Source organism: Epargyreus clarus, unplaced genomic scaffold, assembly GCF_041222505.1.
Source record: "Epargyreus clarus isolate Ecla_fem2 unplaced genomic scaffold, WU_Ecla_fem_2.2 ptg000014l, whole genome shotgun sequence".
Lineage (NCBI taxonomy): Eukaryota > Metazoa > Arthropoda > Insecta > Lepidoptera > Hesperiidae > Epargyreus > Epargyreus clarus.
The window spans coordinates 16,602,274-16,617,496 of NW_027332222.1; the positions used below are offsets into that span (position 1 = coordinate 16,602,274).

A 15,223-nucleotide genomic window follows, 5' to 3' on the forward strand; every position below is an offset into this window, starting at 1 on the left:
AAATTTCTTTGACTTAGATTCGGTCACTTTTGGTCAAACTCGTAAATGCTTTTGTTACACTTGTATTGTTAATATTTCATAAAATATAAATCAATTCCACATTCATAGAACATAGAAACATTGGAGTCCTGTAACCAGCCAAGAATAAGAAAATGAAAAACAATTCACCCTGGTTTGGCGATGCGCCTCAAAGATTTTTTCCGTACAAGACCAGTTAATTGTTCAAGTAGTGTCATGTTTTAAATATTTTCGTATAAAATACACAGGTTATCTGATGGATAATAAATTAATAATAGTCACCATCACCATATGGACGTTTGATAGGCCAAAGAAGTTGCAATTACTGCATCTCCAGCTTTTAAACCTTTTTCGCAAAAGCCATGTTAAGGTGTTATGGGAATACGTCAGGAATATTGTTATAACTTGATGACTTACACATAAAATAATTTTAAGGATTAATAAAAGTGTACATAACACAACATTCAGATGTTTTTAATCACACTATGACATAGAACAAGAAAATATCTTGATTTACAATAATTATAGAATTAAATAAAAAAATATCCTCTACTATAAAGGTCAATAAGTCGAATAATATAATATTATATTAAAAATACTTTATAGAGATTGCTCAATTAGCATCAGATATTCAGTGCACTGGTTTCTATAGAAAGTATTGTTGTAGAAGACAATATTGTTGAAGAAATCACCATCATTTGTGACTTGGACAGGAAGTGAATTCAGAACATCCTTTGTCTCACTGCTGACTTTGTCACACTCATCTTTTATAGCGTCCAGAATCTCCAGGGAAGCAGGATCCAGCAACTTGCTCAAAACTATACTGCCACATGAAGCCAACCCGGTTTTCTCAAAGCAAACCTTTGAGAGAATGTACAGCACACTGATGTTGAAGTGTGTCAATGTGTTGTAGTTCTGCAAGATGAGCGTCTCCCCCACAACCAGATCCTTCAATGTACTTAGCATTGATCTGAAGCAGTTCTTCTCATATGTGTTGTAATTATCCCTGTACTGAAATTCAGGAAGCAGTAAAACTTTAGATATTTCACGGCCCAACTGGCTTATGGCATTCACTTGTCCTCTGTTCATTCTCTGAAGGACAATCTCCTTGAACTCCTCCTCAGCCAGGATTTGAAGGTACAGCTTGAATATTGGGACCAGGATGAATTTAGAGCTGTTGATTTTCTGCAATGGGCGCCCATATGTGAACTTGAGTTCTATTGCCTTATTGGCTTCATTGTTCATCCATTTCAGTGGTTCATTGATCAAGATCATGGGGTTGGAGAGCAGCTCGGCCTGCAGGAAAGCACTCAAATTCTTGGTTTTCTCCTTGAGTGACAACTTGGAGTACAACTGTCTCTCTGTGTAGGAGCCGCGATGGTATCTTGGATTTGTGTTTATCTTATTCTCCTCATGCAATGCACCCTTGAGGATCTCCTGTTCAATCGGCAAAGGCTTTAGGTTGTATTTCCAAATGAATTCTGTGGCGACAATTGACCTTATCTTTTTCATGTCCCTGTGGAGGGCAATGTTCTTCTGCATCAGATAAGCTTGGAGGTTGTTGTTGATCACTTGGCATTGCACTGTTGTGAAGTAATATTCACACTCCTCTATTTGTTTCAAAAAAGTCTCTGGGATAGATTCCAATGGGAACATAGATACCTTAGAGTAAAGATCCGTTCCATATGTTGATTTTAAGATAGGAAGATACTCTTCCAAGTTAATGTTGCTCTTGAATTTTAGGCAAACGGCATACACCTCAGAGTTGCCCTGACGAGAGGTCACGGGCTTGTATATGTTGACTTCCAGGAATAAGTGGTTTAAAAGGTACAGAAGGTTTACAGTGGAGTGCTCAAAAATTGTAAACAGTTTGAAGATGAGGGTGCCTCCTGTAAAATTGAAACAATTTGTTAAAAATCTGTGTTAGTCTCATTATACTTAAAAGATACAATATAAATATTTTATACCTGGACTGAGTGATTGTAAGGCCGTGATAATTTCACAGTAGTGGAGTGGAGACGTAACTTCTTCCTGAGCATCAGGCTTCTGCAGGCAATCTATAGACCCATCAGCAGTCACCAGCAATACCTTAAAAAATATTAATTAAATAGATTTTCTACAATTAGAAATAACATAACGAAAAATTTAAATCCTACTGAATGACCAACATTTCAATTTACAAATGTTGAATGTAAACTTAGCATGTTGTGTAAGTGAATGTATTGACTTTTTGAGGCCCCTTTCACATTGGGCACCCTAGTCACAGGCCCCGTGTGCCTTAAGGGTAAAGGCGGAACAGCTTACAGTTTTTAAATAAATATTATAATAATCCCCAACCTTTCCTAAAGCCTTTGCCTTCTTCACAATGGCCTGGGAGTTGTTCCATTCCATCAGGTTCCCAGTGTTGTCTTCTCCAAAGTCCCAATGGTCCAAGGTGTGGAACATGAACCTGTCATCACTGATCATGTTGGAGGGGGAGTTGCCCTCGTAATACGGGTTCAGGGTGTTTGCTACCCATTTCCACTGAAAGACATAAATATAATTTACAACAAGCTTTGAAGATGTCAATTATTAAAACAATAATGATGGGACATATTTTAATGTATATGAGAACATCTACCTATAGACGAATGGACATAAAATTTACTTTAAATTATTAAACCATTTAATTCATATGTACAAGTGTATATTTTCATAAACTCCAGCTCATATTAGAAGAAAACAATATTATGGACACAGTTTAAATCATATTACGATTAGTGATGTCTATATCGGTATACTTTTAAATTCGATAGTTTAAGAGCCAGTAAAAAATAAAAAGTTTTAGTACTTACTTGTAATTCATGATGGCGTAATTTCAAGAAATGGTTGAGGGATGTAATGAAAGCTCCAGGCGCCTCACAAAGGTGTAGCGACACGATTTGCTTCTCAGCGATAGCCTCAAGTGGCACGACATTGTACGTGCACGCACACTCGTAGAACTTAGTCCAGGCTTGCGTCAGGAACTCTGGGTTGACGATACAACGCAGCTTCCAGCCCACCTCGCCCGCCGGGTTGCGACGCCGCGTGTGGCTGCTCCACTCCTCGATGCTAAAGTCGTTCAGCTGGCTCTTATTAAAATTCAACCGAGATTTCAGTGACTCCAACGATTTCACTTTCCATGGCGCCGCTGTAAACCACAGGTCGCGCTCCGGCAACTTCCACTCGCTGTTAAAACGAAACTGAAACTTTTTGTTGAACAAATCGTTTAATTCATCCTCGAAATCTTCCTTGTAGTACTTCTGCCGGAAATAACTATCAGGTTTATGAAACATCTTAATAGTTGATATTGATAAATTATTTTCTCTTCATTTACAAAGTAATCAATGTCTTTGTTAATATCATTGATATTAATCCAGCTCCGGCCACTATAAAACGCGATCTTCAATGTTTAATGGCAACTACGCCATTTTTCATACAATATTTAGATAAAATGCAGTGCTACATCACATATAATCACAATATTTACAAAAATGAATATCAGGAAATGTCAACTTGTAGCAAAAGAAGTCGGCAAAACATGAACGCAAATGATCAATCAATGTATTTCGGATACACGTACGCTAGATAATGGTATTGATTTATATATTAATATTTCTATGAATTTATTCTAAAATTAATGATTACCAGTATAGTGCCTAAATTAAGTACCTGTTCATTAAAATTATCAGTAAATTAATTTATATTTTTATTTATAATGTGGATCAATATTTCTGAAGGTGGCAAGACACGTCTTCATATTTTATAACTTTTACTCCAATGAGAAGAGTACCTTGTATTTCTGTTATGCTTATGACACATGACAAAACACTGACACTTTGACAGTGACGTTTACTTCATGTTGCTTCTGTTTGGACGATTTATTTTCGTTAATGTTACTTTTATTATGTGAACTAAATACCCCTAATACTATTTATAAACTTATAGAAAGACTTGGACAAGAACGAACATACCATAAAATTGAAACATTACACTAGTTTTCTGATGAATCTAGCGTGACGATTGACCGTATTTTTGACACAAAGCATACTGACGACGAGACCCCGTTACTCGAGACTTAAGTGAAATGAATAACTGGAAACCAAACTCACGACATGACGACCACAAGGAGGAGAAACCCCCTCACTCGCGGATATTCGTTGTTTGCGACAAACGCTTACGGGAGACTGATTTAAGGCCGGCTTTTGAGCGCTTTGGCACTATAGAGGACCTGTTCATGCCCAAGAATCGGGTCACAGGCGAATCTAATGGTGTTGCGTACATAAGATACAGCAAAACATCCTCCGCCGCGAACGCTATCAGAGAAATGCACTTAAAGACAATAAAAAATGAAAGCAAACTCATGAAGGTAATGGTAGCTACAAATAAGAATGAAAAGCCCCTGAGTAGTTCTGAGGATAGACACACCCGGCTCTTTATAAAGGTGCCGCGGGCCGCGACCGAGCTTGACATCAGCCAGCATTTTGAAAACTTTGGCAAAGTGGCATCAGTGTTTCTACAGAGGGATAAGTTGACAGACGAAAACAAAGGCTTTGCCTATGTAAAGTATGATAACTTTGTGGATGCAGCGAGAGCATTTGAGGAATGCGATAGAAGCTATAAACCTGTATTTGCAGTACCTAGAGATGAACTAAAAAGGAGTAGAAACAGTTTAGACTCTAATAACTTGCACACAGGAAGCCAAGACAGACCTGCTGACCCTTTTAAATATACTAGAGATGACAATAATATCACTTCACTTATATCAACAAACCCGCAATCTTATAAATCCATTATCGTTAATTGTAGTCCTCATGTGCCTCAAAAATATATTGAAGACTTGTTCAATGTTATTCCAGGAATGGTTCAGTGTCAGTACACCGCAGATGTTTACAATGGCTACTGTAAGGCTGTTATAACTTATCAAGAGGAAAAGGCAGCTGCATATGCTGTGGAGAGGTTAAACAAGTTTGAGTTCCCATCAGGAGAGTTAATAACTGTTAAACCTGATGAAAACCCCCTTGCTAAAGCTGCTAATAACCTTACAAATATAATAAATAGTTTCAAAAATGGCATGGACAACTCTAACCCTGATTTAACAATGTTAGCAGATGCAATAGCCCAAGCATCGACATTAATTAAAGTAGCAGCTACCAGTAAATTAGACAGTAAGGAAGAATCACCGAAATTCAGTTGCAATGTAGATTTGCCTCCTCCCGAACCCATGGCTAGTAGTAGCAGTGAGGTGGCCCTAAGGCTTTTTATAGTATGCAAACCCCAGCCGCCCCCTCTTCCCATTTTAAGAGATGTATTTTGTAGATTTGGTAACCTCATCCATATATCAACTTTCCCAAACAAAACATTTGGATTTGTAAAATATGCCTCCACAAGGTCTGCTCTCGATGCAATGGCATTATTAAATGGAGCTGTAGTTGCTGGAGTGAAGTTTAAAGTGATGGAGGCCAATGAAAGACCATCAGATGATACTTTTGGCATGAATGATGATCAAGATCTTTGTGATAAAGAGCACGACACTGAGAGGAAAAGAATGAAACTAGACAACAGAATAGAATAAATATTACATTTTAAAGAAATGGTACTCAATAAACAGTTTACCAATTTCTGGACCCAGTAAGCCCACAAAATAAGTCATTGAAAGCACATAAATTGAAAATATACTATATATTCTATTTTCCACATAATCGACTTTTATTTTACAAAGCTAATTAAGCAACAATCAATTGCATATGCCAATCAAATTTTTTGATGACATTTGTTGTTTCTAGTAACATTCTAATTGTTTTATTGTTGAAGGTTGGTACTTACTACATATAGTAAAAAAAAATTACTATATGTAGTAAGTACTACATGTCTGGCAAAATTAGAATATAACTATATTTTGGATTAATGTAAACTAGCCATAAAACTTTTTCTCAATCTTCACATACTTGAGGGTTTGAAGACTTTATCTAATAATGATCTACTTTATCTGACCATTTTACTTTTTGTTTTCTGTTGTGATGACTGACTCTGTCAACTGGATCTGACCTGAGACCTGACTGGGAGTGGCTTTAATTTTCACTTTTATTTTCAGTTCTTATTGATACTTTATTTGTTGTAAATTTCATAATACACAAGGATTACAAAAGTTAATCTTAGAATATAAAATCTTAGAATTCTAAGCTTTAATTTTTTTTTTAAATGGATCCATAAATTGGGATTTAAAATTTTAGTTACAATAAACTTTATATTTTTACATCTAATGTTTTTTATTTAAAAATTCGCGGCATCTTGATCGAGAAGTCAGAGGTTCAGAGGTGAAGGAAAACATCGTTAGGAAACCTGCATACCTGAGAATTCTTAAAAAAAAAAGTTTTCTAAGGTATGTGAAGTCTACCAATACGCACTTGGCCAGCGCGGTGGACTATGGCCTAATCCTTCTCATTCTGAGAGGAGACCCGTGCCCAGCAGTGGGACAATAATGGGTTGATAATGATGATGATTTAAAAATTAAATACAATGTGTGTAATGTATCTCTTTATGACTAATTTCAAGCAAGTTATTATATTTAAATCTATCAGTTCAACTTAACAGCAATCATTGAAATTGATGTAATTTGAATTGTGTGTGTGAGTAACAAGGGTTTCATGCATCATTCATGTAATTGAATAATTTTATTAACTCCATAAAAACATGTTAAAGAAATGAAAAGTAATAATTTCCCAATATATAAAGTTTAATCAATAAAAATTACACTAGAGTATTATAATAGATCACTGAGGATTCTTCAAAAGATGCACACAAGTGCTTTCGAATAAAGTGTAATAATAACCATGTATCAAACATTAATTAATAATTATATTACAAATATCAGAACATTTTTGTAGCCTTTAAAATTTATTAATACACAGGTCTATGCTGATTTTATAATTTACATATAATTATATATGGGTAGGTTGACTGTAAATAGTTTTATTTCTATTTCAAAAACACTATCTTTTGTCTCCTTGTGTATAAAAGTAATACATGCCTCTTTGGCTTAAAAATAAATATTACCAATATTGTTGAAAGACAAACTTAACTCAATCATCCCTAATTGAACATTGCACTAAACAATCTGAAAAATCAGTCTTGTTACAAGCTTACTAACAGGAAAATATTCTTTGAGAGTTACATGGCATCTAAAAAAATCACAATCTTTTCTTGTTCAATTACATATCAATATTTTATGATTTTGTATCACATACAAGCTAATTTATTGGATAAAAACAACAATACACTTACAGCTAACAATAGTAAGATTGGGACATTCATAATAATTAATATACATATCTATCAATCACTGGATCACTGACGTTTACAGAACAGTACCACACATACTTTAATACACTAATTTCCCATTATTAATATTCAATCCTAACCAATTTAGTCTACCACAATTCTGACATTTGACATTCAGGTAGGCTGAAATTGTAAACTTTGGTTACCAAAAATTGTTTAAGATTGATTATTACTAAAGAGCATGAATTACGGGTTTTCACCCTAGGAATCTAACTGATGGTATTGAATTTAAAATAAAGGGTTGTGGTTATATAAAATGTTTGCCAATAAAATAATGTTTTATCACAATGAAAATGTAAAATGCCAAAATGTAAAGAATTGATAATGATAACGTATGAGGAATGCTTTATTTTTATGACCCACATTAGTATGGCTTCATGGACATATAAATTGTCACTTTGATTGGTACAATGAATATGTTTTTCTAAGTTGTATTGAAATTTCTAAATGTAATTCAAACATACAACCCCTTCATCACATAACTTAACTCTTATATAAGTAGGGTTACAAAATTCTACAAGTTAACATATACATAAAATTGCTTAAGAGGCAATCCTTACTACACAACATTAAGTAAAATTTACAAGAGTAAGATTTGAACTATTGTGGTTCGAACATTTTTACACTCGTATCTATGTTACATATTTTAATCCAGCAGTAAGGTGAGTTAATTTGATTCATTTTGATTTTTTTTTATAATATTGAAGTAGCAGACGAGCTTTCAGTCCATCCGATGTAAAGTGGACGTCTGTAATCAACCCCAGATAGGATTAAATTGCTACCCCTGAGGACTAAGCTGGAACACCTCGGAAAATTATGTGTCCTTTACTACACCTTTCAAACAGAACACAGCAACTCTTAACACTGCTGTTATGAGACTAAAATAGGTGTGACAATGGTGCCGTTAGATTCGAACCACAAAGGTTTCTACCACCTTCAAATAATAATATTTAGACTAAGTCAATTTCCTGTAAAGTTGCCTAGTTAACAAAACATTGCCTAGTAAGTTTTGTCTTTCAAGCATTAATATTCACCTCTTTCACATATAAAAGCTACCTTGTTCAAGTCCAATTTAATTTTTGTTCTTAAGCAAATATGTGACTTCATTAATACCAGCGAGCAACTTATTAATAATGTTGTCGTAGTACAGAGCATCAGTGTCACCCTGCATCGGAGTCCAGTTCTTATTGGTCTCGCTTAATGTCTTCTTGGCTTCCACCATCTGAAAAAGCATTCAGGAATTAAGTGGTACATAAAATACTAATGGTACTTCATGCACTACATACTTTATAATATTTATATAATTTTATCAACCCACTTATATATATTTTCTATATATTATATTATGTCTTCCTAAACATCCATAAAGGTCTTTTCAAAACATGAGGATAACTCCTCATGCTCAAAATATACTCAATTAGCAACTGCGCAAATAGACTAGTTTATGTTAAAACACGACATGTTAGATGATCATTCAAACATACAAACAAATAATTGAACATAAGTCAATTAGATATTAAGGTCTTACCTGTGTGAACATATTGACATCTTTGCACAGTTCTTCAAGTTTGGCCTCCAACTCAGTATTTCTGTTATTGGTTTCAACGTGCTTGTTCAGAGTGACGTTCGCCAAGCGCTTCACGAGCTGGTCCAGGCTCGTTGCGTACCCACCCAGGTCCAGTTCCTCTACTTCCCGAGGCGCCACTTGCTGTGGCTGCGAAGATATGAAGTTACGACGCAGCTCCTCAGCGTACACCTTCATCTTTGCGATAATAACATCGAGATCAACATCCGCGGTATTAGCGGTCATATCTTCCATTAGCAATTGTGGGGGGCTGGCCACTAAGAACCGCGACAAGTCCTCGTGTCGCACAGAATTCACAGGCACTTCACCACTATGAGTGCTCGGAATTGTATCAAATATGTTCTTTATGTCCCGCATTATTTGCTGGGAGTCTGCTAATTCTTCATCGAGATCGTCGGTCATCTTTTGTAGCTCGTTCAGCTTAATCAGCGATTGCAAATACTCTGGAAAAGCATTTCCATTGAAACTCATTTTGAATGTCTTTGAATTTACTTGTTTATTTGACAAAAGCCGTTAAAATAATAAATAATTGATTTCGGAAGGAAAACGCCAAACACAATTTTCAATTTCCACGATGATCATAGACAATAATTTAAGTTTTATTTTACCTACAGGTAATGGGCGTAGTTTACACTTTGTGATATTCAACCAATGAATAACTATAAAATGTATGATGAAAACATTATTTATAATATACTAAATACTGTTTTTTTTTTTTTTTGGTTATAATTTTAGAGACGGTAGGCGCATTTGCTCTAAACTTTAAGCAGAAATGTTATAAAACTGTTATTTTAATTTTTTATAATATTTATAACAATGAGCCGTTTGTCTTTGATATGGTGTTGTTTTATTATCTGTGTTTACGCGCACATGTGTTTGACAGTTAATTTCATCTAGCACATGTCAAGTTACAAAAAGAAAATATTGTACATGCTTGGAAATCTTTTCATTTTTTATTTATACTTTTGCATTATTATTGTTCATTGCCTAAATGTGAAATTACTTGAACTTTGAATTAATTTTGAGATCCTATCGAGATTCCGGAAAAATATTTCTAAATAACTCTAAAAATGGTGCGAAAATTAAAGTTTCATGAGCAAAAATTGCTAAAAAAGGTAGACTTCATATCATGGAAAGTCGACAACAACTTAAGTGAAGTTAAAGTTATGAAGAAATATTATATACAAAAGCGTGAAGACTATACCAAGTACGTATTACAGTCGGTCTAGTGTATTGAATAATATTATTAAAAAAATTGTAGTTGCTAATGTCATTGAAACCACTTCTCCTCGCTCAAAAACTTTAGTCATTGACGGCAATAAGTAAACCATAACATTGTTTACAACTAATAGAGTTCAGTGTATTGTTGTGTTACTTTAAAAATGTGCAACAAAATCATTCACCAGATACAACAAACTATCGCGAGAGATACGAGAGCTGGCGAATAAAATCAAAGACCTGGACACCAATGCAGAGTTCCGGACAGAGGCAAGTGCCCAGCTGTTAGAGAAGTTGTACCAGATGGGGCTCATTCCCACTCGATGGGACCTGGCCTTAGCGGTCAATGTCTCTGCCAGCTCCTTTTGCAGGAGGAGACTCCCTGTTGTCATGGTCAGAAGTAAGTACCTTAGTAACAGACTTGTATTTTCATGAGATAAAATATTATAGTCAAAAGTCATGCTTACAAATAAATACTTTTGAGAAGGGATTTCTTTTTTTATGGCCAAAAATATAAAAAATAGTACGGTAAACCTGTCATTTTGTCCAAGTTTGAGGAAATGTAGTTTTTTTTATAATTCAACTACAATGTCTTCTTACACCTTAATCATAGGTTTAGGGCCCTTAACTTGTCATAAATCTTTTTATGGTGCCATATTTATCTTAGTCTTCTATACATAGAACATTGGCTTTATTTCAATTTGCAGATAAAATGTCAGAAAACCTGAAAGAAGCCACAAAGTTCATTGAGCAAGGTCATGTGAGGGTGGGGCCAGAAGTGGTGAAAGACCCTGCCTTCCTCATCACAAGGTCACTGGAAGACTTTGTCACATGGGTTGATGGTTCAGCCATCAGGAAACATGTTATGGAGTACAATGAACTGGTAATTTTTTTATATGCATTATATTTTATTTTTTGGTCTAACAACTAGCACTTGCTAGCGTGGCACCTTACCCTATAGCCATGAGCCTTTTAACTATAAGAAAAGAAACTTATTATTGACATGCTTGCATTCCACTTAATGGTAAGTGACTACTGCTGCCCATGGCCATCTGTAATGCACCCCCAATAAGAATCAAGACCCTTGAGGACTGGACTCAAGGGTCTCAAGGGAGACTATTTATAAATAAACTACCTGATGGAAAGCAATCACTGTCATCTATTGACATTTGCAACACTACAATAATGCATCACATGGCTTTGGAGGAGAGCTCTTTTTGCACCATTTTTGAAGAGCCCCATGTCATAGGATAGCAATATTTAGCAATTTTATGTTATATCTGTAACCTGATGTTAAGTTATTCCTTTTTTTTTTAATATAAGTGTAGCAGACGAGCATGCAGTCCACCTGATGGTAAGTGGCTACTGCCGCCCATGGACATCTGTAATCAACCCCAGATAGGATTAGATATTCCTACCTGAGGTCGGTCACAGATGCGCCGCTACCCCTGAGGACTAAGCTGGAACGCCTTGGAAAGGTCTGTCTCCCTTACCACACCCTTCAAACCGGAACACAGCAGTGCTTAACACTACTGTTATTAGGTAGAAATAGGTGTGGTGGTGGTGCCACCGGAGTCAAACCACAAAGGGTTCTACCACCTTCTGTAAGCTGAGTCACAGAATACAAATAAATGTAATTTTGTTGCTTGTTTCAGAGGGACGATTTTGATATGCTATAAAAGTTATAAATGTTCAAATAAAATGGAAGAGGACTTTAATTTTTATTGAAGTGTCATCTTGGATGTTTTAAAAATGCCTTGTAATTTAAGAATGAAAGTAAGGGAAGAGAAATATTGTAAATAAAAGCTTTAAATCCTTAAAAAAATGTATTCATTTATATTTCTTACATCTTATATGATTGTCATTATGGGTTTTAAATACTAAATATGCTTATAATATTCAAATAACTTTAGTGAAATCAGTCTTCAGGTATTTACACCTGTCTATAAAACTATATACAAATCTTACATACCAAACTTATTACTTATTAAACTGTTAATGATATCCATATTCCAATTAGCATGTTGTAAGGAATATAAAACATGGAATGGTTTTAAAATGCATCAACAACATAGTAATACTGAAATGTTTAAAATATGTAATTGAATTAATTCATTAATGACATGTTAACAACAGATCACACACCTACATTCTATAGTCTATACTGTTACACTAATAAATCATCTTGTTGGTAGCTATCATCATCAAACTACCTAACATGCGTCCTGATAAAACATTTTCAAAAAGAAATCAGTTCATATAATCATAATGTCATCTCTTTTATCCCTGTTTTCTAAAGCGATTGCAATCTTCATGACTGCCTCTGCTTGTGTTTGAGCAGCCTCGGCCAATTTTCTCAAGGCTTCTGCCTGCAGAACAGCTGCTTTGGCATTCTTGGCAGATGCAGTTGCTCGAAGCTCCTCTGCCTTAGCTCTGATGTAATCTGCCTCTGCCCGCTTCTTTTCTATTGCCACTAACCATTTGGGATATATACCTAGAATGATGAAGATAATAATGTGTTAAGTGAATTTTAATATTCACAAGTCTGGGATATTTTTGCCCACAAATAAAATTATTAAATACTTAACATGCAGGGACAGAGAAATGCATGCAGATTGGACAAAACCAGGCTACTTTATGAGTAGTGTAATAAAAAAAATGTAAAAAATAGTTGTTTATAGTTCTAAGTTATACTTAAATTTAGCAAATATAACACTTATCAGTATTGTCAGATTTATTAGTATTGTGTGATACGTGATTTTAATAATAATATTTATTTTCAAGATAATATACATTAGTAATCTTACCACATACAAGAGGTTCTTCAGTAGAATCATCTGAGTCTGCATCTAAACCATCATTAGAATCCGCATTTTCATTACTGTCATTATCTGCATCTAAAAATAATATAAAAAGCATATAAAATAGAGCAGGAGTTGAAAGTAAATTCGTTAATTTTTAATTACGTAAAAACCTTTTATTAGTTTATTAAGTAGAGTCCGCGCCAAACTGCTAGTCTGCTTGGAATATAGAAATTAGTCACATTGCAATAGCCAATTGTAGATATTAGCTGGACGAAGACATAGCGGGACCCCCACGGCACCCGTCCGGTGATACATAGCTATGTTAATGTGCCCTTACGTTGCTATGTAATATATGCTTGTAGTTATGTTCGACCGCATTGGCTCTCTGACTGACACCTGCGAACATTAACTTCAGAGCGGACTTGAAGTTTGGCGCGGACTATAACATGCTAAGAACATGCTTACTTGAGTGTCAGCAGTGGTACAGTGGTATAATTGTTATATTTTACCTAAATCCTTATCATTATCTTGACTCTCAGTAACTGCCCAGTTATTGGGAATGTATGAAATTTCTGGGGACTCCTGGGAAGCTTCCAATTTGACTACGGCTGGCAATTGTTCCTAAAACAGGAAGATTTATTCATACTAACAAATATAGTTATATACCAAATGGCTCGTTGCAACTTTTTTCATATCCCAATACTACTTGCCCTGAAACTTGGAAGGCCTTGATAATATTTACCTTGCTACCTGAAATGGAGATTGATGGAAGAATAACAATAAAGTTGATTATCATCACTTGGATATCTGGACTTTAGACACCAGTTTGAAAAACATTATATACAAGAACTTCTCATAAGTTGCTCTTCATTTTCAAACTCTTATTAAAACATCATCTGCCACTAGTGCGTCTAGCCACGAAACACTTAATGGCCAGGACGCCACTAGAGTGATCTATATTTTAATGTAACTTGCTTGAATTTAAAAAAGCTTTGCTTCATATAATATGTCACAATTAAGTATGATGATAAGTATCCAAAAAAGGGTGTCTTTTTCCTTGGTTTTTAACCTGATAAAGATAGATGTAATAGTGGCTAAATAACAAAAAATAAACAAGAAAATTATACCAACAGAAACAGAATTATAACAGTTTTTCTTCTCAAAGTGTGGGCCCAGGATCACTAGAGCCCTCTTCTCCAGTTTGGTCAGAGGCCTTATTTGCTTTTTAGCTGCGGTGCTCCCCAGCCTCTTCACCTTTTTTAACATGTTCACCTTGTTTTTTAGTTTGTTTTTGAAGTCACTCCAGTACTGAAATTAAACATATTAGAAAATATAGGATACATAGGCTTATAAGGTTGAACTTTCAAATCCTAGATTGTATGTTTGTAGCATAGATAAGTAATCAATAGAATACTAATCTATGGTTTGTAGATGCAAATCAATTGAATTGAAATATTTGTTAAAGTTGAATATTTTTCTAGGAACCAAATGAACCACTGAATTTAAGTTAAGTATGAGAAGACAAATAGTTAAATATATACATTTGTTTTTGCACACATTTAATAATTATACAGCCATATCCATATTATTCAATTTTACTGAATACTTATGAAAGTATTGTTTCTTACACCTTACAAAACTCTATACATGCCATTTGACATGTTTAATCAACTAGCATATTTAATTAATTTGCATATTTGGCTTGGTATTCCTAATTTAAATATAATTCTACAAAGAATACCCTGCTCCACCCATCCGCAGTCTTTTTAGTGCCAGCGCGGGAACTGTTCAAGATCCTGGTAAGTTCGGTCCACAGCTTTTTTGAAGTGTGGCGCGCTTCCAGCGTCCGCAAGCTTCCCTCGGCGAACTCGACGTGCTGCTCCATGAAGTCCACTATTGCCTTCACTTGATCGAAGGAGACGTGGCGTAATGAATTAGATAAATCCGACATATCGGTTTATGATTTGTCACGTAAGATGTTTCTTTTTATTTACCGAGAAATGTTATCAACGCAAATTGAATTTCTTTATTTATACCGATTTGTCATTATTTATATTGTTAACGTTAACTGTCAATGCCGTCATTTACAGCGTACAGCTGATCGATGCAGATAAAATTACCTTTGTGTTAATAACTTAAAATGCCAGTAAAATAAAAACATATACTGTTTTATAAATATAAAAATTGTAAATATTAATCACATTATTTATTGTTACAAAAGTAATCATATTATTTAATT

General features: G+C 34.8%; 5 protein-coding genes across 5 annotated transcripts; 2 read left to right on the plus strand and 3 right to left on the minus strand.

The window, feature by feature from the left end:
* Window positions 1–471: 471 nt before the first annotated feature.
* aft (cap methyltransferase 2) lies at window positions 472–3,577 on the minus strand. Its single transcript, XM_073079260.1, has 4 exons — window positions 2,853–3,577; window positions 2,356–2,541; window positions 1,986–2,106; window positions 472–1,907 (listed from the first exon to the last, which is right to left on the minus strand). The coding sequence occupies exons 1-4, from the start codon at window positions 3,330–3,332 to the stop codon at window positions 619–621; spliced, it is 2,076 nt and encodes a 691-aa protein (XP_072935361.1). The 5' UTR covers window positions 3,333–3,577; the 3' UTR covers window positions 472–618.
* A 294-nt stretch (window positions 3,578–3,871) lies between these two features.
* Window positions 3,872–5,737, plus strand: LOC140747035 (RNA-binding protein 45). Its single transcript, XM_073079262.1, has one exon. It carries the CDS (start codon window positions 4,124–4,126, stop codon window positions 5,609–5,611), a length of 1,488 nt encoding a protein of 495 aa, XP_072935363.1. The 5' UTR covers window positions 3,872–4,123; the 3' UTR covers window positions 5,612–5,737.
* Window positions 5,738–6,754: 1,017 nt separating this feature from the next.
* Window positions 6,755–9,563, minus strand: LOC140747036 (uncharacterized). Its single transcript, XM_073079264.1, has 2 exons — window positions 8,906–9,563; window positions 6,755–8,599 (listed from the first exon to the last, which is right to left on the minus strand). Exons 1-2 carry the CDS (start codon window positions 9,431–9,433, stop codon window positions 8,450–8,452), a joined length of 678 nt encoding a protein of 225 aa, XP_072935365.1. The 5' UTR covers window positions 9,434–9,563; the 3' UTR covers window positions 6,755–8,449.
* Window positions 9,564–9,846: 283 nt separating this feature from the next.
* Window positions 9,847–12,005, plus strand: LOC140747038 (U3 small nucleolar ribonucleoprotein protein IMP3). Its single transcript, XM_073079266.1, has 4 exons — window positions 9,847–10,169; window positions 10,369–10,580; window positions 10,888–11,063; window positions 11,836–12,005. The coding sequence occupies exons 1-4, from the start codon at window positions 10,033–10,035 to the stop codon at window positions 11,857–11,859; spliced, it is 549 nt and encodes a 182-aa protein (XP_072935367.1). The 5' UTR covers window positions 9,847–10,032; the 3' UTR covers window positions 11,860–12,005.
* LOC140747037 (uncharacterized) lies at window positions 11,994–15,080 on the minus strand. Its single transcript, XM_073079265.1, has 5 exons — window positions 14,726–15,080; window positions 14,116–14,292; window positions 13,494–13,605; window positions 12,988–13,077; window positions 11,994–12,674 (listed from the first exon to the last, which is right to left on the minus strand). Exons 1-5 carry the CDS (start codon window positions 14,933–14,935, stop codon window positions 12,436–12,438), a joined length of 828 nt encoding a protein of 275 aa, XP_072935366.1. The 5' UTR covers window positions 14,936–15,080; the 3' UTR covers window positions 11,994–12,435.
* Window positions 15,081–15,223: the final 143 nt, after the last annotated feature.